The sequence below is a fragment of the Amblyomma maculatum genome, chromosome 3, assembly GCF_055883805.1.
Source record: "Amblyomma maculatum isolate TAMU_Amacu chromosome 3, ASM5588380v1, whole genome shotgun sequence".
In the NCBI taxonomy this organism is placed as follows: Eukaryota; Metazoa; Arthropoda; class Arachnida; order Ixodida; family Ixodidae; genus Amblyomma; species Amblyomma maculatum.
This window is the reverse complement of record NC_139346.1, coordinates 197,028,748-197,053,128: the sequence shown is the minus strand read 5'-3', so window position 1 is coordinate 197,053,128 and position 24,381 is coordinate 197,028,748. Positions and strand designations below refer to the sequence as shown.

Below are 24,381 nucleotides of genomic sequence, written 5' to 3'. Positions count from 1 at the left end.
GCTGTCGTGACGGAGGGCGGGCTTCGTAAGCTGCTTCGGCCAATTTAGGCGCCAGTAGTCGAACCATGGCTCTGCGCTGAACGGCGAAGCGTTCAAGCCATTTTTATGAAAATATTCGCGCAAATTTTGGCACATCCATCGTCAGGCACTACGCCTGAATTTTCCAGCGAGTACGAAACTATCCCATAACAGCTGGAGCACAATACACAATGGCGGAAGCAGACGTTGACGAGATTGAAGCGCTTGTAAGTTACATTTTTCAAGTTTTTCAGCCACTTAATTGCAAAATTTTGGCGATGTACTCGCGGGAAGACAGTTTTACAGGTTACCTTGTCCAGGCTGTAAAAATCAAAGGATCGTCGTTATCAAGTGTCTTGAATTTCGCTCGGCTATTGCCGCTTGCAAGGCGACGTCCAAGTTTCACATTGCTCACTTTAGTTTCACCGCAAAGCTTTCACTGCGTGTGAAAGGAGTGAAATGACAGGAAATGGAAAGCAAGTCTTTTTCCTTTTTAGTGTAATGTGCAATCCAATTTCTTCCTCGGACCCTTACTTGAGTGTCTGTACTTGCTTTAAAGAAAAGGAAAATGAATTCGATGCACACTGCGGAATGTGTGCAGTGTTGTTTTGGCGCCGGCAACGACTGGCCGCTTCTAGTTGCTTGTAGCCACGCGTCTGTTCTCACGAGATTTCGAAACCGGCATTCGCGCGTTCAGTTTAATTATTAAACTCGCTGCACGCTTGTGCCTCTCTTGACCACTTTTTTGCAGAAAGCAGAGTTTGAATGGCTTTTGCAAGAGGAGGTGAACATTGTACTGGAGCAGCTGCAAGAAATTATGCTGGTATTATTTTTATTTTTTTTATTTTTGCACGTGCATATTGAACTCAGCATCTCTGCAGAAATGCCTCGCGAGCATGCTGTGCCACTGTCGAACGCATTCGTTACATCGTATGAAACTGCTCAAGCTCTCCAGAGGGAGGGGAAAAAAGAACGATAGCCAGGGATGCATGGCTACGGTGCATGCGATTCATAACTATCTCATTTTAGAGAAATCTCAAGAGTGCGATAGCGGCTGACGATGTACTATACACTAATCTCAAACCGGCGGAAAGGAGATTAGTGTTTACCAAACTGTGGCACTTTTTTCTTTATTAACACAGCGCTAACACAGCCCTTGATAATTGCTGTTATCAGGTGCTGGCGACGGCATTTTCTGTATGAAAGCACAGTGTGACAGAACTATATGTGTAAGATTAGCTACTGTCAAGGAAATAAAATATAACAGGGCTATATATGTTTTTGTCCTCTTGACTGTGATTGCAATATGCATGAAGAAAAAAAGAATATTAGGTGGTAGGACATGAACTGCACAGAGATCACTTTTTGAATTTTCAGGAATGCTCGAAGCGCTTCCCACACTCATTTACCAATCAGGAGAATGCTGTCAAGTCAGAAAAGTTTGTTATGAACAGCGCAAGGTATGTGACGGTGTTGTTCGGTTTGACATCAGAACTTGTTACTTTTCTGCATCTTGCATCTTTATTGTAGCTAATCTGAATGTGTTTAAAACCTTCGGTGTTGGTATAATAGAGCACAACTTTAAACTAATTGCATTCTATGTGTTTCTTCTATATTTCGGGCCTCTAATTATAGGTCACACCCCAAGCTTGCTTTTTGTTGCTAGCCTACGCCTAGCAATAGTGGGCTGATGAGGTTGCTTTGTCCAGTGTCAGAGGGCTGGGAAAGAAGCAAGAGCAGAATATATTTACTGCATAATAGCTGCCTTGCATAGTCGTTATCCATGATGTGATGTGTTGAACTTACCTAGACATTTTCATTTGCCTCAAGTTCCACAGCCACTCCTGACCAAATCAAAGTAGTAGCAACACTCTCGGGGGATAGCATCAGCCATGCAGTGAGTATGCACTTTGTCTCTGACTACTTCACATGCACACTTCTCTTGTCTTGTGGAAGCACTGATGCCCTTTGGTAGCTCACTCATTAGGCGTTGTTTGGCCATTGCGTGAAATGTATCTGTGTCGTCTGGTACTTTACTGATCTGTACACTGCTTTAAATAAAAAGTTATCTGCAGACGTTAGCATGACAATGTCCTTGCATTCCCGAGGCTATAGTCGGATATATCTTAAGTCTGCAGTAACTGCCACACGCAACTCCTCCATTGCAGAAAATGATCCACACTTTAATCTTCTTGGTTACCTAAATAGCAAGCTAACCATCTGACAGAATATAAACTAAAGAATTTTGGTGTCTTTGGCTTTTATGGTTCAATCAAATGTTAATAGATAGAAAAAGCTTTCATATCCAACAGATAAGGCGATCTACCGACCCGACACGCAGTTCAGGGAGCGGGTGCCGCCGCCTCAGATACAGGCTGGAAGGTTTTGAGTCCCACCAGCCTCTTTAGCTAATTAGACAAGCAGGAGCTGCGCAGCAGGGTTTCCCAGGTGTCTCTACTGCTTATATTGTGCATCCCCTTTGATACAGGTATTCCCATATTATGTGTTCGAGGGTCGCTCTCGCCCCACAAAGACCATACATATCGCTCCTGGCCTCAGGGAACATGTGGTTCGCCACTGGATGCAAATATACGTATAAGTTTGCAATCGCCTTCACACGACTGCTTGTCTGTTATTTAATTTCAGGTCTGACGGACCAGTGTACGATCTAATCTATAATGTTGCGTGATATATTTTAGCATGCGCTCTTTGCTCCCGCGGTCATTGAGGAGCCCTATAGCAGCTTGGCAGCAGAGGTCTCGAGTCAGCTTGTGGGCCACCTCATTGCCAGGGACGGCTTCGTGCGCCGGAGTCCAAATTGTCTGAGTTTTCTTATTCAACTATCTCTGGCCTAGGATTCTAGCTACTAAGGGTGAGGTGCTAAAATTTTGTACGGCAGTTTTGCTGTCACTGATAACAAGCTTCGCTTCCGTTCCGATGCAAGCTAACACTATTGCAATTTCCTCGGCTACTTCTATGCTCTGCCCACGCAGAGTGGCAGCTTTAACTGGATTGCCCCGGCCGCTGACGACCACTGCCACCGTAAAACCCTTATTCTGTTTACTGTTCAGTGGAGTAATACACGCACGGCTCACCACTGCTCATAGTTAGCAACTGCAATTTTTTAAAGTTGTATCCTACTGTAGACGAGTAGCTACCTGACTGATATTCACAGGCTTTCAAAGCCTTTGGTTTGTGAGCACCACTCGAGGATTGAGAGCTAAGTTTGCCTTTCATGTTTTGGAGCAACACCTCTGCATTTCATCTCGCTGGACCTTTGCTCACATTTGAGAACTCTTACCATGAGACAAGCTCATGTGGTGAGTTGGTCATGACCTGTGGCCCCCCTGGACCATATGTGCAATAGTGCTTTGAACCAGTCGCCCTCTGTTAGCACACTACTAGAGTTGCTCATGGTTAAACACTGTACTGAGGAAAAGTGGCATTTGGTTTTATTGGAGGTGCTTCTCACCAGTTTTCAGAAGTCATTCTTTTCCTGAGCAGAAGCGTGAAAAAAAATTGCTGTGATACTTCAGCGTCAGTTCTAATATTTCAGGACATTGCTCTGCGAATTCCCAAGCACCCCGGTTCGACGTTGAGAACAATAGTGCAAAATGACTGCCAGTGGAAGCTCCAGCAGGTGGGAACTGTTACCATTCTGGCAGCCTGTCTTTTTGATGGTTGCCACAGTTTCTGCTGGAATGTGCAACCTATGCATAGTCTGTGGCCATGAACTGTCTTTTGTGGCCCATCCTGCCTGCTGTTTTCTTTGCTTATTTTTTCTCATTTTACCCAAAGGTGCAAGATGCGGGAAACAACCTCATGACAGCCTTGAACTTGCTGACTCCACCGCCACCAAACACCAAGTTTGAGTTCAAATCTGCAGAAGAGGTGACTCAGGTACACGTGCATGGATAGTTATTAATGGCCTGAAGACATCATAATCTTACTGCTTTTCTTATGTAGAATATAGCATACAGCAGTTGCATATTGGAAACCACAAGAATCCTATACACTGACGTAGAAAAAAGTTGGTTGTTCTGGGATCGAGTGGTAGGTTTTGTGATTTGGAACTGTCGAACCCTCTGCAGTTGGCAGATGTCATGAGACAAGTGGTGCACAAAAAAATTTTGGAGACTTAAGCTTCACCTTTAATGGTATGATGTGACACCATACCTAATTAACTTATCTATTATTCTTCAAAGGTCCTTTACGGGGCATTACATGGATGCTGAGGGTAGCACGGCAAAAATAACATACAGTATTTAAAATGATTGACAATGGTTTACATTGATGAATATCCTTGATGGCGGATTTGTGGTATGGGCATGTTAAGAGTATACAGTGCTTAGGTGGTTACGATGGAAATGCAATGCAAGCTTGGGTTGATTTGATTGGCTGCTGGAATATTGTGAGACTGTGTATGAAATAAGACATGCTGCGTTAGCCGGATGACTAGCGTAGGTAACTGTAGTAGTGATTTCAGTTGTGAGATAATTATGTGATAAGACGTGTTATGTTATGACAGATGACTAGCGTAGGTAACTGTAGTCATAATTTTAGTCCTGAGATACTCACATAATAAGAGTTATCATATGAGATAAACCTGGCGGCATGATTCTGGATTAACTCAGTGGCATTAATTAGGTTACATAGTCTGATGGGGATCCAAACAGAGTTAGCATATTTAAGTTTTGGCCTGACTAAGGTCTTGTAAGGCAGTGATTTGAAAGAACTGGGTGCTAATTAATGTAAGTTTCCACCGAAGATACCCAAAGACGCTATTTGCAGAGTTGGTTATGTGGGTGATACGGACAGCCCAAGTTAGATCACTTGAAATGGGAGCTCCTAAAGTACCTTTAATTATCAATGGAGAAAATTGCTTTGTTATCATTCGCATACCTAGAAAAGCACAAGTTGGGACAAAGGTGAAAGGAAATCAGTGAGGTCATGGCACTTATTCCTATAGTACTATATTGAGTGTAAAATATCCACACCATGCAACTACATGGATTTTTTTTTTTCCGTATCACCATGCAAATTTTGAACGCAGCACGGCACTACTGTTGGCTCTGGCCTCGTTGTGTGCCAATTTAAAAAATATATATATACCCGCCAGAATTCCGAGTTCTGCCCCTGTTATGCAATTGCAAGGAAAGGTACACGAGGATATGCCAGTATTTCTCTATTTGTCTCTGATAGTTAACAGTCTCCTTAAGTTACAGTGCAGGGCACAGGCAGTAGTGACACCATTGGCACTTGGTGCAGAAGACAAATTTTGACATCCCTAGCTGTTGATTCTGCATTTATGGCGCAGTAATTTGCAGAGTGTTGTCTACTGTACAGTGCTTTAATGTTCAAACAGGCACCGACATTTTTTAGGAAGCAGCATGTTTTGCACCCAGTAGATGTCCATAAGATGTCCATGGGACACTTACAGTCTGTTTTATTAGTAACCGAGGTTTTTGAATGCAGCTGATGACCACCATAATGGGCTGTCTGCAGCGCGGTCGAGCCAGTCTCATCATCCCAAAGAAGCGCACCATTGAGGAGATCCTTGGCAGCCGAAATATGGCAAGTAGCATAAAAGGAGCCCTTCTGTTGTACCATGCGCTTGTTTCTTTTGATCTCTCGGAGGTCCTTTATTGGGCATGCAAAGTAAGCCAGGGCTCAGATGTTCTGGGCAGTGAACACAGCTGTGAGCCTGGCTATAGACATTTGCAGTCTGTTACTGTTACTGCTTGTATACAGCAGTATAGTCTTGCCATGCTTGACAAACAGCGCAGTCGAAGCATGAGCTGAGATGTCCCGTAGTATGACGTTCGCTGTTGTGTAGAGCGTGTACATACAAATGTGCTGCCAGTGTACTGTGTCTCGCCTTGCAGAAATCCCTGCAACCTCCACTGCCTCAGGACATGGCTGCCAGTTTTTATGTGCAATCCCACAAGCTCATCTTTGCTGTCTACCTGGTCCAGAAGGACTCTCATGGTCAGCCCAAGTTTGACGCTATCCAGGTAGGGCTACTCTTAGGGCTACATGGGCCCGAACAAGCTTTGTACTGTGTAAAAGGGCTACCAGAGCAAAGAAAACGCTAATAATGGACTCCCAGTGTGCAGTCATGCCCAAATTTATTTTGCCATGTTGCATATTCGTGTGCAGGTGGGCTCATTTCCTGTGTTTTACGAGCACGTACACCAGTGCGCTTTGTGAATGCAAAGTGGAGAGCGTGACATTATTGCAACCTCACCGAACCTATGGGCAGCTCTGGAAACTTGAAGTGCATAGCTGTGAAAAGTTGGAGCCTTCTTTAGGGGGTGATCGAATTTACTACACATGAGCAATGGATATAAATGAGGATGAAGCAACTTTGCATTCATAAAACATATATATATATATATATATATATATATATATATATATATATATATATATATATATATATATATATATATATATATATATATTATATATATATTTGTGGGCTTATGGCTACAAGCTACATGCATGATGCAACAATGAGTAGCCAAGGGCAGTCCAAGCCAACCATAGTGCTAGCTTTTCTCTTGGATACTGAGCTTACAACACCGGAAGTAGTGAAAATAATGCTACATCGAGCATTAAGGACATTGTTTCACATTAAATTTCTTGTTGGATCTTCACGAGAGTGTGACTGGAGACTGTGAAGATACGCACGGAGCTGTTCTAACAAGCTGTGTTGTCCACAGAATCCATGAAGAATTTTCTGCAGGAAATGGTGTTTATACAGTGAAATCTCGTTAATTTGGCTTTCAAGAAACCAGAAGACAGGTTTGAATTAACCGAAAGTTCGATGCCACAGATGTTTTTGTTGTGCATGCCATTGTACCACTCGCTGCTTCAGTGGCTGAACGGCTGGTGTCACAGTTGCTATGGCAACGAGCTAGGCACATGCTAGATTTTTTGCTCAGCTCTGATGATCGTATGAGTGCACTGAGACTGTCGTGTGAGTGTTAAGCGTAGCAGTATCTAAGCATTCTTGTTTTGCTCTGCCGACATCTCTGGGATGAAGGCTGACTAGAAAAGTAGAAAGTTTGGCAAAGAATGTATACACTCATAGCTGTATCATAGCAACCACTCATGCGTAGTAATTTGAATTGTGCAAGATAAGGGAAGTGTTGGAAGGGAAACATTTGCATCTTTTAGAGGCAACCACTGGGTGCAGTCGTATACAGTAAGGATCACAAAAAAAATATATATGTATGTTTCACTACTATATTTTACGGGAAAACTTATTCTAACTATCAGTTTCATTAGTTGGTCTGTATTCCAAGTTAGCACCATTTTCAGAAGTGTCATCTCCTTGACCTCGAGTCACCTGATTGGTGAAACTCCGGAACCAGAAGTGGTGGTGACATGCGGTTCCATTGTTTCCACCAATTGGGTAATGAGATTAGGGAGATAACAACACTTCTGAAAATGACGCAAACGCGGAATGTGGCCCCTAATGTACATCAAAAACAGCAGTTGCAGAACGCTGCTTCAGTTCAGTTTTAGAGGCAAACTGCCGCCATTCGGGTGGAGGGCGAAGTGCTTGTCTCTTGGCGTGTCCACTGTGAATTGTAGTAGATTATACTAGTGCAACCCGCGTGGCATGACTTCTCGCGAGCTGAAACGGTGGAACTGTGGAAGAAATGGCCAGGGTTTGTACATTTCAGGCAGAAGCCTCCGTTCCCTGGCTGAGCGAGGTCCTGGTGCTGTTCACCATTGCACTTCAGCTTTGTCAACAACTGAAGGACAAGGTGAGCTGTGCTGTCTTGAACACCAGCAGCGAAGGTGGAAGCTGAGCTTCAATCAATCAATCAATCAATCAATCAATCAAAGTGATCTTTATTTGTAGGAAACGAAATACATAAAGAATATTTGGACCGATAGCCGGGGGGCTAGTAGACGGTCCAGTACAGAATAAACTTGGTCAGGCAGCCGTAATGAGCGCATACAAACACACACACACACACAAACATACAAAAAAAAAAAACGACTCAAACAGACAAGCAAAAAGAATCAACAGGCACGGAGAAAAATACTTTTCAGCAAGCAATTCATAGGCAATTAATACAAAACGCAAGCGCACACACACAAAAAAAAATGGGGGGGGGGGGGGGAGGGGATCATAACTCTCCTTGGCTGTTAATAAAGAACATTTTACAACTCATTTTAAAGTTACCTGCAAGTTTTACATTAATAGGCAACGTGTTCCAATGTTTTGCTCCAGAAAATTGTACTAAACGTTCTCCGTACACATTGTGGCAGGCAGGGAGGTTGAAATTGCCATTTAATGCGTGTCTTGTATTGCGAGATGGCAACAAGAAAATATCAAGTGGCAGAGGAATACTAGTATTAATGATGTTATTTACCAATACACAGATTTTGTATTTAAGCATTGATTCTAAAGAAAGTACTCGATTTTCTAGAAATAAATTATTGTTGCTGCAGTCGAAAGATACGCGGTATATTATACGCAATGCTCTCTTCTGCAGTCTCTGTAAGGGAAGTAGATAAGTTTTGTACGTTTGTCCCCAAGACTCACAGCAGTAGCTGATGTGGCAGTGAAATAACGAAAAATACAGGGAACGTAGTATGGTGTACGGGAAATACCTTTTCGCCTTGGTAAGCGCGTAGCAACTGAAAGCTAGCTTTTTAGATAGCTTATCTATCTGCTCTTGCCAGTGCAAGTGTTGGTCAAAGATGATACCAAGGTATTTGAAAGAACAAACTTGCTGAATACAATCGTTGTTTAGAGATATGTGAATCGTACTAGGGTTAATGTTTCTTCTCTTGGAGTGGAATACTACATATTTAGTTTTATCTACATTTATTGTTAGTTTATTAGCACGAAACCATTCTGAAACATTAAACAGTTCGGACGTTATCGTATTTTCTAGGCCCAAGAGTGACTTAGATGTGAACAAAAGAGCAGTGTCATCTGCATACATAAAGACTTTTGAAAATTGAACGGCCTGCGGTAGGTCGTTCACAAAAATGGAAAACAAAACAGGACCCAATACAGATCCTTGCGGGACCCCGCAAGTCACAGGTAGTAGTGTGGAGTGTCTGTCACTCAGCACTACTTTTTGTTTTCTAGCGGAAAGGTAGCTATCAAAAAACTGGAGAGAGGCATTAGTAATACCACACGATTTTAATTTTTCCAATAACTCTGAGTGACAGACGCACTCAAATGCCTTTTTTATGTCGAGGAATATTACTATTGCAATTTGATTTTTGTGAAGAGCAGTGTTAATATGGTGAGAAAGTGATGTGACAGCAGTGGTTGTTGATTTGGCTGAGATAAAGCCATGCTGCTCAGCACAGATTACATTATTATCAAGCAGAAACTTGTTCAATTGTAAGGATATTAATTTTTCAAAAACAGTATTGATTATACTAAGCACAGATATGGGTCTGTAACTACTGGGGTCATTGGGATCTCCTGTCTTGTAGACTGGCACAACTTTCGCAATCTTCAAGCTTATTGGATACTGAGAGCTAACCATCGCATGGTTAATTATGTTGCATAAGGGGGTGCAAAGAATGTCGATATTGTCTTTTAGCACCTTCGATGGTATTCCGTCATAACCACAAGCTTTGTTTTCTCGCAGATTTTTAACTACTGACCTCATTTCTTCTTCAGTTATCTCCCGGAAAGCAAAGGTATTATTTGTTGCAATAGGTCTTCCTAGGTGAGGCGTTGTTGAAGGAAAGCCATTAACCAGTTTTTTTCCTCGATCGACGAAATTATTATTGAAGGTATCAGCCATCTCCTCTGAGATTAAGTCTGGAAGGATATGTTCTTTTTTCTTTAATCCAACAACATCGCTCACAATTCCCCATATCTTTTTGGAATTTCCTTCCTGTCTCATAATTAGATTAGTGTAGTATTGTTTCTTTGAGTTCCTCATCATGGCGACCGATTTGTTTCTGTAGCATCGAAACTGTTCCCGGTAATACCTATTAGTTCGATTGTTTTTCCACTTATGATAGTATGAATCTTTCTTTTTCAAGACTTCAAGTATAGCTTTTGTCATCCAAGGGCATATACCATGGTCGTAGTTACGCCTAGTGTATGTGTAAGTGGATCGGTCAATGACGTCTGTGATTTTCCTTATCAGGTATTGATATTCAATATCTATGTCATCATCATGCACGCCTTCGAAATCTGTGCACTGAAGCAGCGATCGCACTTGAGCGTAATCGATTCGGGTGGTACGTTTTTTAAACTGCTTGGGAGGATAAAGCAAAGGGTCACAGGGATAAAGAATAAAGATGGGATTGTGGTCTGAGATGGCAATGTCGCACACACCAGCAAACACATTTATGTCCTTGTTGCAAAGCACATGGTCAATCAGAGAGGCGGATTGGTTAGTGACTCGAGTTGGCTCATCTATAACATTTGTCTTGTGGTGCGGAGCGCGGTAGCGGAAAAAGAGACATCCAGTGCAGAATTGGAAGTTAGGTGGAAAAGAGTCTGGTGGTCCTGCTGGGATACCAGGTGTGTACTGGACAGGTAGCAACTGTTTTCATATATAATGTTTTCTAAGTCGCTGCATTCGGGTCAAATTACTGGGGACTGGAGAACAGCCAGATTCAAGTCTCTTCTTAATGATGACCTTTTTTTTTTTCTAACTTCTAATGTTTTTAAAATGTTGAAGCATTTCAACACCTCAACATGTCTCAGAACACTTAGATAAGCATAATAGATTGACTAAATTTCAGCATGGATTTAGGAGAGATTACTCAGTGTAGTTGTAATTAATCAAAACCATCAGTGATTTTAATACTTAAATATTGGCAGCAAAACAGGCACAGTTCTTATGGATTTCTCAAAATCATTTAACAAGTGCCTTTTATGAACAATTGTTGTTCAAATTGAATAAAATGCTCAAGAAAATTTCAGCTGATAAAGTTGGCTTTAGTTAACATTAATGAGTGGCAAGAATGCGTTGCATTTAATGACGAACACACTAATGCGCACTCTCTTGGTAGACTCTGGCATTCTCCCAGGCTCAACGCTTAGGCTCCTTTTGTTTCTGGTATATGTTAACGGTGTCGTGCACAGTATTTTTGTCAAAATTGAATTGTGTGCTGATGGTTGTGTTCTTTATTCTGAAGTTAAATGGGCTAGGGACTAAAAAATTTTAAATAACATATTGTGCAGGGACTTAATGTCACAATTGGAAAATGCTTGTAAATTATAAAAAAACTGTATCTATAGTAATGACTAATATAGAAGTGCCCTTTAAATATTTCGTTATTCCTTAATATACCTGCTAAATAAGGTACTCTAGCAAAAATCATTGTAGTATGTTCCCGGCTCGTAAGCTTAAAATTGTGAGTAAACACAGTTCCGTGCCTTTTTTCATGCCTGCAAAGCGCATGGACAGCAGATTCGCTCCTCGTTAGCTAGAGAACTAGGCCTGATAATATGAAGGAAAAGTTTCAGTGGTAATTCTGTATTTAGTCGTGCCAGAATGTAGGGCTGAATATTGACAATATTCAGAATGAGCGCTTAGTTTTGTACTTATTTATAAATTTAAGCAATATAATGCAACACTTTCTGGGCCGCACTATTTTTGAGGTACTGAGGATTGATGAGAGAAATTTCCATAAGTATCGAAAATGATTTTTTTATAAATTGGAATCAAAATTGTGCTTTTTTTGCTCTTTTCGAATCTTGGACAAGCTTGATGCGTTGTGGAGAACACACCTAGCGGTCTATAGCTTCCAATTTTGCTTGAAATTAAGGCAATAATCTGAATAATAAACAGAAAGAATTAACAACATAACACATCATGCTGGCATTTAAGGTTGAAAATGGCCTTTATTGTAGCGCATTGCTTCGGAATCAATATTTGTGATTTTTTTATTAGATTAACTGCAACAACAAAACAGGCTTTTAATCGTTCTCATAAACGTTGCATAGATTTAGTGAGTAAAAAAGAATGGATGACAAAGTTTTAGCATGCAAGCAGCAGGTTTCTAAACATGAAATTTTTGAAATGGCAAAAACAGCGTTTACCACCTGCAGTGATATTCGATCTTTTTCCTAGAAAACTATGCTGTATAGTGCAAAACTAAAACTCATTTCTTTGTGTTGAGACATTTGCCCACCACATATAAAGCCCACCACATATAAAAATTTAATTGAAAACAAAAAATAGCCATGGAACCTCGATTACCATTCTTATCTGAACACTTCCATATCAAGATTCTGCAGTAAATTCAACATGATTTCATACTAGATTATGGCGCCATCTTTTGACCTATCCATTCAATATAATCTCAGTAGAATTTAAATGTACAAAAAAAAGCACTTGTTTCATCTACTCGTCATCATCTCTAACTGCATTAGTAACAAAAGCAGATCCTTAGTTGAACATTTATAGGAAGTAAACATCGGACATTACAAGATAGATTTTGCTGACATTGTGTCTTTCTAAAGGACACGTTGCTAGGGCAGTGTACTAATCCTCGGTTACCCCCTTCACACGCAAATAATAAAACTTTCAGATATTCATTTTTTTTTTTCCCCGTGGATGTTTACCAGTTGAAGCAAACTTTCAAATAACACAGCCAACCTTGCAGTTGTTATTAGAGCTCTTATTTTTATTATTGTTATTCATCAAGCACCGCTGGCAGGTGGCACTTCCTTTGCACTCTCCAAATGAGTAGTTCAATTAGAATCTGATTGTAAAGGCTTCCCTATTGGTGAAAAACATGTGGTATTGTGCTTAACTTTGTCATTGAGAAACGTAACAAGGGGCACGAATATGCAGGCAAATTCATGTACCTGTATGACATACAATGACATACAATTACCTGTATGCCATTGCAAGCCCTCTGTGGAGAACCAGTTTGAATGCAGATGCTATAGTGTAAGAGAACTGGGAACACTGCACTTCGAGTCTCTCTCTCTCTGCCTCGCAGGTTGGTGTATTCTACCAGTACAGGGAGTTCCACATTCCGTAAAGAAGAAAAAGACCCGAGCCACACTGCGAGAGGTCCACAGAGGAGGAGACATGGGAGATGCACTGAAGGGAATACTTAAGGAACAACTCGATTTTGTCTAACTACTGCTGACACCACCTTTTCTTCAAGGCACGAGCTGCCTGCGACAGGAGCTGCCACCTTTCCTTGCTTCAAAATGCACTGTGGACCGTGGCAGCTACAAATGTACTCATCTCGCCCAAAGAAAACCTGCTCAGTTTGTCTCTTCTTTCTTTTTTTTTTGTCAATGCTCGAAGGTCACGGGTGTCAGTATAGTGTGTCTTCTCGTTTTAACGGGAAAAAGTATGCATGTAGCTGTTTCAGTTACCAAATGATTATAAACAGAGAGGCTGTGACTAAATGCCTGCTTTGTTTGTCAAACCTGAGCTTTTTGTTTTACTAAACAGCTGTCAAAACTTGTCTAAACTGGAATCTACTGATTAATATCTCGTTAGGTGGCTTGGCATTCTTGATCAAAGAGCAGTCGGTGTCTTTTAATTTTGGCATTGCTTTTGCCTCGTCTCTAGCTTGCAGGGCTGCAATGGCCCATGAAGAAATCTGAATTTCATTTTCTTTTCCTTGCTTATGTAATGAGTGTGCAGGATTATACTCTCATGTTTTGAATCGGACTTGTAACCTGCTGTTCTCTTATCACAAATGCTGAAAAGTGCATACTTGAATCGAAAAAATGCTGATGTTTCGGAAATTCTTGAATGTGGTCCGAGATAACGTTTTTTTTTCCCTTTTGGCTTCAATGCACGATCTGCTGGCGTTATGTTGGTGTGGCTGCATAGCTAATCTTTGCTGAAATGTTTCTGTGCAAACGACAAATCACAATCCAGTTCAAGCTAGTGAGAACTTTTAGGTACTCTGCACTTGTCTCCCCTTCCCAAAAGAAGAAAACACTCTTAGAGGCGGCATGCCTATCGCTTTGTGATACTTTAAAAATTTCTTTGTGTGCCCTTCCTTTCTTGGTCAGCCATGTTGTGGTATCGCTACTTGCGTCTGTTGCATCTCTGTTCGTGGTAGGATCGCATTGGGGCAGTATGTGGCACGTTGAGAGAACTGCACCTCTCGAGGAGCTTATTACAGGTTGTTGTTTAGCGCATCTACTGTGCGTTCAAACTGAACGGTTTATAGAGCAATAACACAGTACACAAGCCAAACTTAGAGGAAGAAAAAAAAAGATGAAAACAAGCACCGTGTGATAGCTGCCTTTCATGTACAAGATTGTCTGTCCCAAGTACCCTTTTTTTTTGTTTATTTGCTTGTGGCCCTGTAACTTTGGCTGTCAATGTATGTGTTGTAAGTACCATATGTACAGTGACCTTTTTTTTTTCTTTTTTTTTCAGTAGTGTACATGTTGCATTAGATTTATTTTTTACTTTTTGAGCTTTGGAAGAAAAACAAATGGCTGAATTTTAATTGAGATGCTGAAAATATACTCAAAAGGTTCTCTTTTATTTTCTTTTTTCCTCATTTTGATTCTCATATGCATTGCTGCATCTAACTCTTCATCCCAAGCTGTTATGAGAAGTTATATTTTAATTTTTTGCAACATGCATTACAAAGCAAGTTTAGGTCTTCCTTGGGACATTGGTAGCTTTGTGTACCTCTATATTTATTCAATTGTTCAGTGTGCAAAGCTTAATAGAGGAGAAAAATCAAAGAAGTCTTCTCTCTAAGCTTGGATCTTTTTCTGTAACAATTTTGCATAATGCTATATACAGGGTGTCTCGGCTTATGCATAAGTACTTAAAGAAATGCAAGCTAAGCATTTTTTTTTTTTTTCGAATTGAAGTCAGAGTGAATGGGTTAAGAACTGTATAAAGTACTGTCTGACATTTTTTTCTTTGTTCTGCCTGCTTAATTAATCAGTCAAATAAATTAGCCTTCTTAATATGGCTTTAAATGCTTAGCTGTTGCTAGAAAGTTGTCAAGCACTGGGAGAATTGCTTGATACAGGTGTGTCTGAAGTAGCCTTAGCGCAGACTTTTGCAAAAATAAAAGCCTGTGAAATTGCAGAAATGTGAAACTTTATGAAAAAATTTGAACTTCACTTAAAGACAATGTAGCAAATTTTGGAAAGAATTAGGGTTGCATTGGTGTTATGAGGTAGGAGCACAATGGGTCGGAAAACAGTCATGATTTAATGTTTGAAACTAAGAAGAAATGGGCATGGGCAGGGCATGTAATGCAAATGCAATATAACTGATGGTCGTTGAAGGTAATGGACAGAATTTCGAGAAAAGCAGTCGTAGCAGAAGGTCAAATGGGCGGACAAAACTAGGAAGTTTGCAGGCGTAAGGGGGTCGTGGCTAGCACGACAGCATTAACCGGAGGGGCATGGGAGAGGCCTTTGTTCTACACTGGGTGTATTCAATATAGTTAAGCTACTGCTGACATTCAAGCAGGTGGAACAAAAAAAAGTATACTGCCTGGTGCATTACATAATTCTTAACATCATTCACTCCATTTCGATTCGGTGGAGCGCCTTCTTACGCAAAGTGTATACAGCTCGTTCGGTCAAAAAGGCATCCAGTCACCGTACCGTAGTTTTGAGAAAAGTTTGTCAGGAAAATATGCACATGATTCATATCAAATTATAATGCAACTTTTCTTTGCGCAGCATTCAGGGTGGTGTAATAATTCACTACTCAATTAGCATCCGTCTGCTAGTCCAGTTGGAAACTACTTTGCGACAGGGATTTGCACCGATGACATATGTAACTGTATGCCACTCATTCTAAGTGTAGGTGTCCACTATGAAATGCGCCTTCCCTTCCCCTCACACTAGACTAAAACCAACTAAAGACATTATCTTGAAAACCATTGTCCATGTTGGCCAGAAGCATTAATCGCAGTTCTCAGTTTTACTTGGATGTTTAGCAAAAGAATGCAAAACTTTCACAGTCTTTACTTGCAAATTAGGTATTCTACATGAGTATAGGCTATAGTAGGGGCACTGTAAAGCCCTTTTATTTCTGAACAGTGTCCATGATTAGTGTTTCCTGCATCCATAGTTGCACTGTTGAGTAGGTTTTCAGCAGCACGTCATAATTTTCAAGCTCAATTCATCAGTACTCGTTACTATATTTTGTATACTTATGCGTGCCATTTTTTGTTACTTGTACAGGCAAATTGATACAACAAATAAAAGAAATCTAGCAGAACTGCTGTGGTCTCTGCCTATTTCAAACCTGAACCAGCTTTCCTGGAGAAAACATTAAGTGCGCTAAGGATACCAATTGGACTGTTGGCTCCGAAATATGTGCTTAAGCAGCAGGGAGATGGTGAAGATGTTTGTGCTGCATGTCTGTGGCTGTGCGATACTAGAGCAAAAACTCCACCCTCAATTTGGAAATCTAGATTGTTTCTGAATGAGCTTTGAAGGGGTCGAAGTATGAGTATCGAGTTAAGAGTGTCGGCAAGCAGTCGTTAAAATATCTACCTGAATTGCATCATGCATTGTTGCAGGTATAACGGCATGCATGATGATGACCAGAGGTCCCCTATTATCACCCCGAAACCAGTCCAGCCACAGATTTCTGAACCAAGTTCACAATAGACTGCCACCGACAAGCTGTACAGTAAACAATTGTTAATTCGGCCTTCATAGAACTAGAAATGTTTTCTAGAACTAAACAAAGGGTCTAATTATTGAATGCACCTGAAAAACTGTCGAAAACTGTTTGAAGCAGCCCCTTGCATTCGGAGTATGCTTCACTGCACTATCAGCGCGATGAAGTGTGCGGTGTGCACTGGAAGCAGCATGCGGATGCACACAAGGGATATATGTGCAAGCGTTTGTTAGAACAGTGTAATGCCATTAGTTGAAACCTCGGCGGTGATGCAGGCATTGCGAAATCAGGGGGTAGACGAGCCATACGTGAAAGTGCTGGAAGATATATATAGTGGCTGCATGGCTGCACAGCAACCATAGTTCTACATAAAGAAAGCAACAAAATTCCCATAAAGAAAGGTGTTAGGCAAGGAGACACAATCTCCCCAGTACTATTCACAGCTTGTTTAGAGGAAGTATTCAGAGACTTGGAATGGGAGCAGTTAGGGATAAGGGTAGATGGAGAATACCTCAGTAATCTGCGATTTGCTGATGACATTGCCTTGCTAAGCAACTCGGGGGATGAACTGCAAATAATGATTGATGACCTAGACAGAAAAAGTAGAAAGGTAGGCTTGAAAATCAATATGCAGAAGACTAAGGTAATGTTCAACAGCCTCGGGAAGAACATCAGTTTACATTAGGTAGCGAAATACTGGAAATAGTAGGCGAATATGTCTACTTAGGACAGATAGTAACCGCAGATCCGGACCAGGAAAAGGAAATATCAAGAAGAATAAGATTGGGATGGAGCGCATTTGGCAAGCACTCGCAGATTATGACTAGCAGCTTACCGGTATCGCTCAAGAGGAAAGTATACAACAGTTGCATCTTGCCTGTACTCACCTATGGGGCTGAAACGTGGAGGCTAACCAAGAGAGTTCTACTTAAGTTGAGGACAACCCAGAGGGCTATGGAACGAAAAATGGTAGGGGTAACATTAAGAGATAGAAAGCGTGCAGAGTGGGTCAGAGAAATAACTCAAGTTACCGACATTCTAGTGGAAATTAAGAAGAAGAAATGGACATGGGCAGGACATGTAGTGCGAAGAGAGGATAACCGATGGTCGCTTAGGGTAACAAACTGGATTCCAAGGGAAAGAAAGCGTAGCAGGGGGAGGCAGAAAGTTAGGTGGGCGGATAAGATTAAGAAGTTCGCAGGGGTCAAGTGGATGCAGCTAGCACAGAACCGGGTTAAGTGGAGAAATATGGGAGAGGCCTTTGCCCTGCAGTGGGTATAATCAGGCTGATGATGATGATGATGAATGCCATTCGAAAATAAAAAAAGAACATTGATGCGCCTAGACACATGCAAAATGGCTCGACTGTGTGCCCGATTGCAACCATGGGTGGCATGAAGTTGAGGAATGCGAAACCAAAACTGTGCGACAGAGCTGTATTTAGGAAATGGTGACCTTCAGATCGTAGTTGTATGTGCGAACACCACTACTTCGTGCAAATGAAGCTTGGGAAGGTCCAGTCCGGTGATAATTGGCTGCGCGGGTCGATCATACCTCCAGCCATCAAAATTAACTGGAACCGAGCCCACCTACGTTTGAATTAACTAGCGTTCGACACCATAGACTTACTTACGTGGGTGCAGGCCGAGACAGCGCTCCTAGTTTGAATTATCAGAATTCACAAGATTTTACTATAGTCAGACACAACTTAAGAAAAAACCAGCTCTTACCCCTCCATAGACCCCTCTACAGTCAATGGCATTGACAGATTCTCACGAGTAATCCACTTGGACCTGTTATCGGAACAACGCAAGGTACGTACAGCAGATGAAAGTTCACCATCCCATAGTCCGATTAGCCGCGCCATCGTGAAGATCAATCGATACCAATGGATCAAAGATGGACCACTTTTCAGGGGCACCTGTTGCCTTTATGGGTTGCATCCTGCCCCAGGCAACACAAACCATGGCCCAATATTGGTACTACGTAGGCAGTGTGCAGTCATAAATATGACCAGTAATTATCAACCTCGTATGGTTTCAAGCACGGGTTCGTACATACCCAGAAATTTTGGATATTTTCTGGGAACAAATTTGAGAGCGCAGCTCTTTGGTGCCATTCATGGCGTGAGTGGTGTAATTTCTGGGCAGCTATTAGAGTTGGCACTGGCCAGACTAGGTCGCAAGATTCTGCTCAGCTTCGGACGTTCGGACCTGCCATCCCTGCCATGGTCATTCGGAACACAGACATCTCGGGCAGTTTGGTGAATGTCAGCATTTAGATCTTGAGAGACACCTTAACGCTATTGCGTCCTTTCAAAGCCAACTCTGGTGTACTTTCGACCTCTCAGTCTTTACTGAAACTTTAACACCACTTGCAGAGTTTGCTGTCACTTGTAGGAAATTTTTCAGCATTCAGATGTTTTGTTGCTGTGTGGGCAACCTTGGGTGCATGAGGTCACTGGAGGCATGGCTGTCCATATCTGCTCTGCTTGCTGCAGAAGAAAAGTTTGCGCTTCCATCTGGTCATTTTAGACAGCGACTTCATCAATTTATAACTTACAGTTGCCAGTTCTGCTAACCAGCGCGCAAAGTCATAGGTAGGTCGAAACCTACTTTTTAAGGCAAAAGCCTTTCTGGGTTCATGAAACAAAATCGGGTGCGCTAGATTTGTTCGAGATCTGTCATGTGTGCGAGATTCCACGAGATGTGTTCTTGTCCAGCGTTCCTGCCATTTGCAATTCCACACTTGAACGTGCGCGAAAGAACGCCATGCAGCAGGAGCGATGGTGTACCGTCCAAACTCAATTCTTGCCGGAGAAAGTGTGTTATATACTGTGCCTTTCCTTTCCTGTACACCAATTATAATTATATGTAGCACTGCCACGAATGCTGACAAGAGGCAAACAATTAGAGGCAAATTATAGGAGAGGAAAGGTAGGCTTTCGCTGTTCTCTTCTTAAGAAACATCTAAAAGACCCTCTAATTTTTTTGGGGGGGTTTCTATTTTTGCTTTTAATTAAAAACACTTGTACTCACTATATTGAAAAATATGTTGTTGTTTTTTTGTACCAGTAAGATGGAATTCTAAGGTATGTGATGCAATTATAAACTCAAAACGATCTGGAAGCCTCGAAGTTGCTTATTAAATGTACCCAGGATAGGGTGCTGCTGGTAGCCACCCTTTTGAAATTGGCACAGGCCAGTCTGGGGTACAAGATTTTGTTCAGCTTCGGGTGACCTTCCACGATTAAAGGAACACTGACATCACGAACAGTTTGGTGAATGGCTGCACGGGACCCTGAGGGATCCCTTGACGCTATTGTGTCCTCAGCAGGCTTCTAATTAGTTATTAATTCTTAAAAACTCTACCCACTAGTTTTGTGTGGAATTCTGACTTGCTTTTCGCGAGTGCAGGACGCAGTTGAGAAGTGAAATTCTCTATGCATCAGAAGCTTACACCATTTCTATCAGAATTATTAAAGTTTTTAACAGTTGCCTTACTTATTTAAGAACACTCAATAGTTTTCTATAGAATGCATTATTTACTCACTAGCACAGAACTAACTCTAGCAGCAAAAGTTTGCTAAATATTGCAAGCTTACATCCATGCACATCATTATGCTCATAAAGTATTTTGCAATATTCCACAATTGCCTCGCAATTATTTTCACAAATGCAGAACATTGATTTTCTATGGCAGATTTATTTTACTCTCTGCAAGTGCAAGAAAACTAAAAGATAAATTTTTGCCTCACATCAGAAGCTTAGACCACTCTCATCAACATGTGCAATAACATTCTCTTGCAATATCCCACAGTTTCCTCAAAATTAAAAGGTGTCCCATAATTGTCGACTTTTCTTTTGCCAACCCACATCTACCTCTGCTTTCATCCACAGGGTTTTGATTCTCTGAGCTCAAACTGCACACTCGCCAATTTTACATGCACTCAAAGCCTCGTACAAAGGCACCACTTGCCAGGGTGCTTATCAAGATGCTCCTTAACCATTCTGGAGCGTTTTTGTGAAACAATGCACGACCCCTGCCAAGCTTTTAACTAATGATCAAAACCGTTTTTCATAGTTTTTGAGGAAGAATTTAGTAACTGAACCAATAGATAATTTGAAAATTGTTTTCGGTCCCTCCAGGTCGGAATAAACAATGCTTTAGTGTAGTATTACGCAAGTTGTGCCACCAGTCAGTTCCTTGCAACACAATGATGGAATGGAGTGGCATCAGTCCATCCAAGTCGGTCAATATTTTGTGTGTGTACTTCGCGCATGGTCAAGTGAAGGAAGCGCAGTTATGTCAGTCAAACTTCCCCAAATTGCAGACCTTTAGTGAGCTCTGTGTATGCTTTTTTTTTCCTTTTAGAGGAAGTTTCAATCTGCTCACGTAGTTCAAAGAGCAGTTTTAAGAATAACGCTTTTTTTTTTGTTATTTCTTTAATTGATCTGGATGAAGCCTAAGTATGGCACAATTTGTGCACCATCTTTGCGCATGGAGGAAACAAATGTTTCCCATGATGGAGATGCAGAAGAAGAGCTTAGTTCCCGGTGATGTCACAAGTCGTAGTCTGCTACACTTTGCCTCAGATATTCCTCATACAGTCGTTGCTGGAAAAAAAGAAAAGGGAGTGAGAGACATGCAAGGGCTTTTTCACTCCCACTGCATACACACAAAAGCAAGACGTTTTCATGAAATTCTCAATGACTGAATGGTTTTTCCCTTGTGGTCACCGGAGTGAGTCATAGCCATGGCAGTTGGAATTTTAGTGAACGCGAAATGCAAGGCATCCATATACTATGCGATGCTGGTGCATGTTAAAGAACCCCAGACGGTCGAACTTAATCCGAAGGCCTCCACTGTGCTTGTCTCTCATTCATAGCCTATGCATAGCTCCAGGACATTAGACATCACTTACTGTGCTTCTCGTCTTGTGAAATAGAATATCCAGTGTGGTTTAATTTTGGTTACATGAGCGTTACACAACTGAAGCTGCCAACTGTTCTTTCTTTTTTCACACTAGTTGAGAAGGTTAGTGCTTTCTTGTGTTTCTCAGAGTTGGAATGTACAATGATGCCCTCCCGTGACACTAGTTACAAGATTCACCACTACAGACTCCTGACAGTAGTCAGCAGGGCTTACCTTCTTGGGCTTCACAAAATTGGTCAGGTAGCCTTGGGCATCCACGAGTGTGCGCTTCTGCTGCCGCGTCAGAATGGGCTTGAGCCTGAAACAGCCACGGCAACGTGATTGATGACTGCAGCCATCCCTGAACCAAAACTGGACACTTCACGGCACCACGTTATGTAATGTTAACGACATGGGACACACGAGTCTTCACGTGGTGGCCAAGACTACGCTTATCCAGCTGTGCACCCTGGTTTCCTGCTCACCTGGACTGCCACTTTGCAACCAGAAGAATGAAGATGGAGGCAGCAAAGAGGGCCACTGCCACACCCAGGCGGAAAGGGTCTGGAACCAGGCCTGACAACACCTGCAGGGGCAACTGCACAACGGGAAAGCCAGAGACACTTACGATAAGCCACTACATCGTTTCAACTGAAACAGAGTCGGAAATTACATGAGTCTCCATCCTAAATGGAGCTGCTGCTGACGAGAGTAGCCATCACAAGGCTTTACTTTTCTTTACTCACTAACGTTCTCATAATAATGGGCTAAGACCTAGAAGCATAGTATAGGAAAAGAAGTCTTTGATTGACTGCACTTTCCGAGCATCATGTACAGGCAGCAGCACTTAATTAACGAGAACCTACTTTGTTGAGATATAGTGCAGCCTGGACACAGGCCAGATGGGCCTTCGTTTTCACTCCTCACAGCTTCTATCACAAATGCTCGCATGTGAATACCAAAAGCACTAACATTAGCGCTAACCAAGCGGTCTAGATTCGTACTGCTCACAATTAGCAAGTGCTCCACGAAGGCTCCAAATAAGGCCCGATTGGCGTCATTACATAAAGCCCACAGGTAAGCCTAACACTGCTACGCGTTGTAATCCTCCCTTAAGTGCAATAAAAACCTGCTGTCACTAATACTTTAGTAATAGCGCGTATTAAGTCGTATGTTTTTTGCCATGCATTCCACACTGCAGCTGCAGTACAGCGGTTAATCACACAGTGCCTGTGAGCCATGCGGTGCTTATTTGCAACAGTTTGCTGAAATTAGACAGTAACTTCACAGCATGAGCAGCAGCAAGGGCAAAATAGGAGGAAAAAAAAAAACGTGGAGAGACCAGAACTGCTGAAGAGTGAAAACAATTAGGCACGCTTCGCCAACAGCACAATGCACTACCATGAGTACGAGAAACATGCCATCTTTAAGTGCTTTCTGGCATGCGGCTACACATCATCTGGCACGGACCCTTCACGAAACACGAACAGAGTCAGGGTACATTCCTCTGGGTGACTAGCTGTGGCAGTGGAAAGGTGCTCACGGTAAAGAGGAAGAGAAAGTCAACCATGGCTGGCCCCAGGTACGTGTGGAGAGTCTCCTGGGGCACGCTGCGGAGGGCCAGGTTGAGCAACAGCAGGGAGGGCAGAGCCAGCCCGAACAAGCCCAGGCACACACCCCGGCCGCCTGTGCTCAGGTTCTCCGACCTGGCCTTGCTGCACAGAGAGAAGAAAAAGCAACTGGTTCACTCTGCAACAATTTTGCACTTCCCCATGTTCACTTGCAACTGACAATGATGCATGAAAGTGATTCATTGTGGTGCCGTTGAGGTGTGGCACTCTCGTTTTGGTGTGCGACCTTACACTGACCCATCACACCGCTTTCATACACACAAATTTCTCAGCCCTGCAGTGAAGTGTAGTAGGGGCATATTTATAACACAATTTCCAACTTACTTGTCCTGGCTAATCCTGAGCAAGACCTCATTGCTTAGCTGCTCACAATCATATTCAAGTGAGTTGAGTGCGTTCTGCACGGTCTGGTTGATGGTTTTCTCAATTTCCTTGCAGACCTCTTCAATTTGATTGATGCACCGCACTGCCTGCTGGAATGCGGAAAAGAAAGAATATAAATGGCAAAAACATGAGATCACGCTGAGTGAAACTTGCTGTATGTCTTGGGAGGAGGGTATTGCACACAAAATGACGTAATTCCTTGCGCTTTAGCTTCTTCCCAAGGCAAGATCATGCCACACATTCGTGCTTCATGATTCACAGAAAGATCGCACACGCACTAGACAAGATTCTCACAAAAGCCTTCTAAAGGAAAATAGTAAAGGAATTTGGTCAATATTGACCAATGAAATAAAAGTATCTTTGTGCTTATGCTTTCTCATTGTGTGTGACCAGCACAGCAGTTGCATGTGTCGGGTCATTGTGGTTTCTATTGTACCCCACAAGCTTTTGTACGTTCAGAAAGCTTACGGCATTGTGATGCAAGACGTTTCAGCCCATTAAGTGGCATATGGCACCATCTAGCTGCAAGCAGAAATGACACTGGTGCCCAGCAGCTAACCTTGTTCGCGTCGGGAATGTAGATGGCAGGCATGTCAAAGCCGCAACGGTTCAGGCCAGGTCGTTTGCAGAGCTCCTGGACGATCTGCATCATGACTTTCTGCAACAACAACAACAAAAAAAAAAAAGATACTGAATTCCATGAGGACTAGCCAAACCTATCAGCCATCAAAATGGAGTAAATTGAATAGAGACAAGATGGTAGCACTATTCTAAAGCTCAATGTTAAAGCAGGCCTTTCCATGACATGAAGGCCAGCCTCAACAAAATTCTAA

At 42.1% G+C, this 24,381-nt stretch overlaps 2 protein-coding genes across 6 annotated transcripts in view; one reads left to right on the top strand and one right to left on the bottom strand.

The window, feature by feature from the left end:
* Positions 1 to 75: 75 nt before the first annotated feature.
* On the top strand, positions 76 to 16,211 carry rogdi (rogdi atypical leucine zipper). Its single transcript, XM_084599182.1, has 10 exons — positions 76 to 245; positions 770 to 841; positions 1,396 to 1,478; positions 1,849 to 1,915; positions 3,575 to 3,658; positions 3,817 to 3,918; positions 5,494 to 5,592; positions 5,904 to 6,032; positions 7,713 to 7,796; positions 12,979 to 16,211. Exons 1-10 carry the CDS (start codon positions 210 to 212, stop codon positions 13,018 to 13,020), a joined length of 798 nt encoding a protein of 265 aa, XP_084455308.1. The 5' UTR covers positions 76 to 209; the 3' UTR covers positions 13,021 to 16,211.
* A 4,834-nt stretch (positions 16,212 to 21,045) lies between these two features.
* The window catches only part of LOC146197365 (uncharacterized), a 41,957-nt gene continuing 38,621 nt past the window's right edge, over positions 21,046 to 24,381 (bottom strand). For 3 of the 5 annotated variants that reach the window (XM_084599179.1, XM_084599176.1, XM_084599178.1), the window contains exons 8-13: positions 24,108 to 24,206; positions 23,489 to 23,637; positions 23,077 to 23,248; positions 22,019 to 22,131; positions 21,768 to 21,852; positions 21,046 to 21,235 (exon numbers count right to left, since the gene is read on the bottom strand). In XM_084599179.1, coding sequence (XP_084455305.1) covers positions 21,182 to 21,235; positions 21,768 to 21,852; positions 22,019 to 22,131; positions 23,077 to 23,248; positions 23,489 to 23,637; positions 24,108 to 24,206 — 672 coding nt within the window. In that variant the 3' untranslated portion in view covers positions 21,046 to 21,181. The remainder of the gene's footprint in view (positions 21,236 to 21,767; positions 21,853 to 22,018; positions 22,132 to 23,076; positions 23,249 to 23,488; positions 23,638 to 24,107; positions 24,207 to 24,381) is intronic. The other 2 variants (XM_084599180.1, XM_084599177.1) reach the window with 1 other exon arrangement.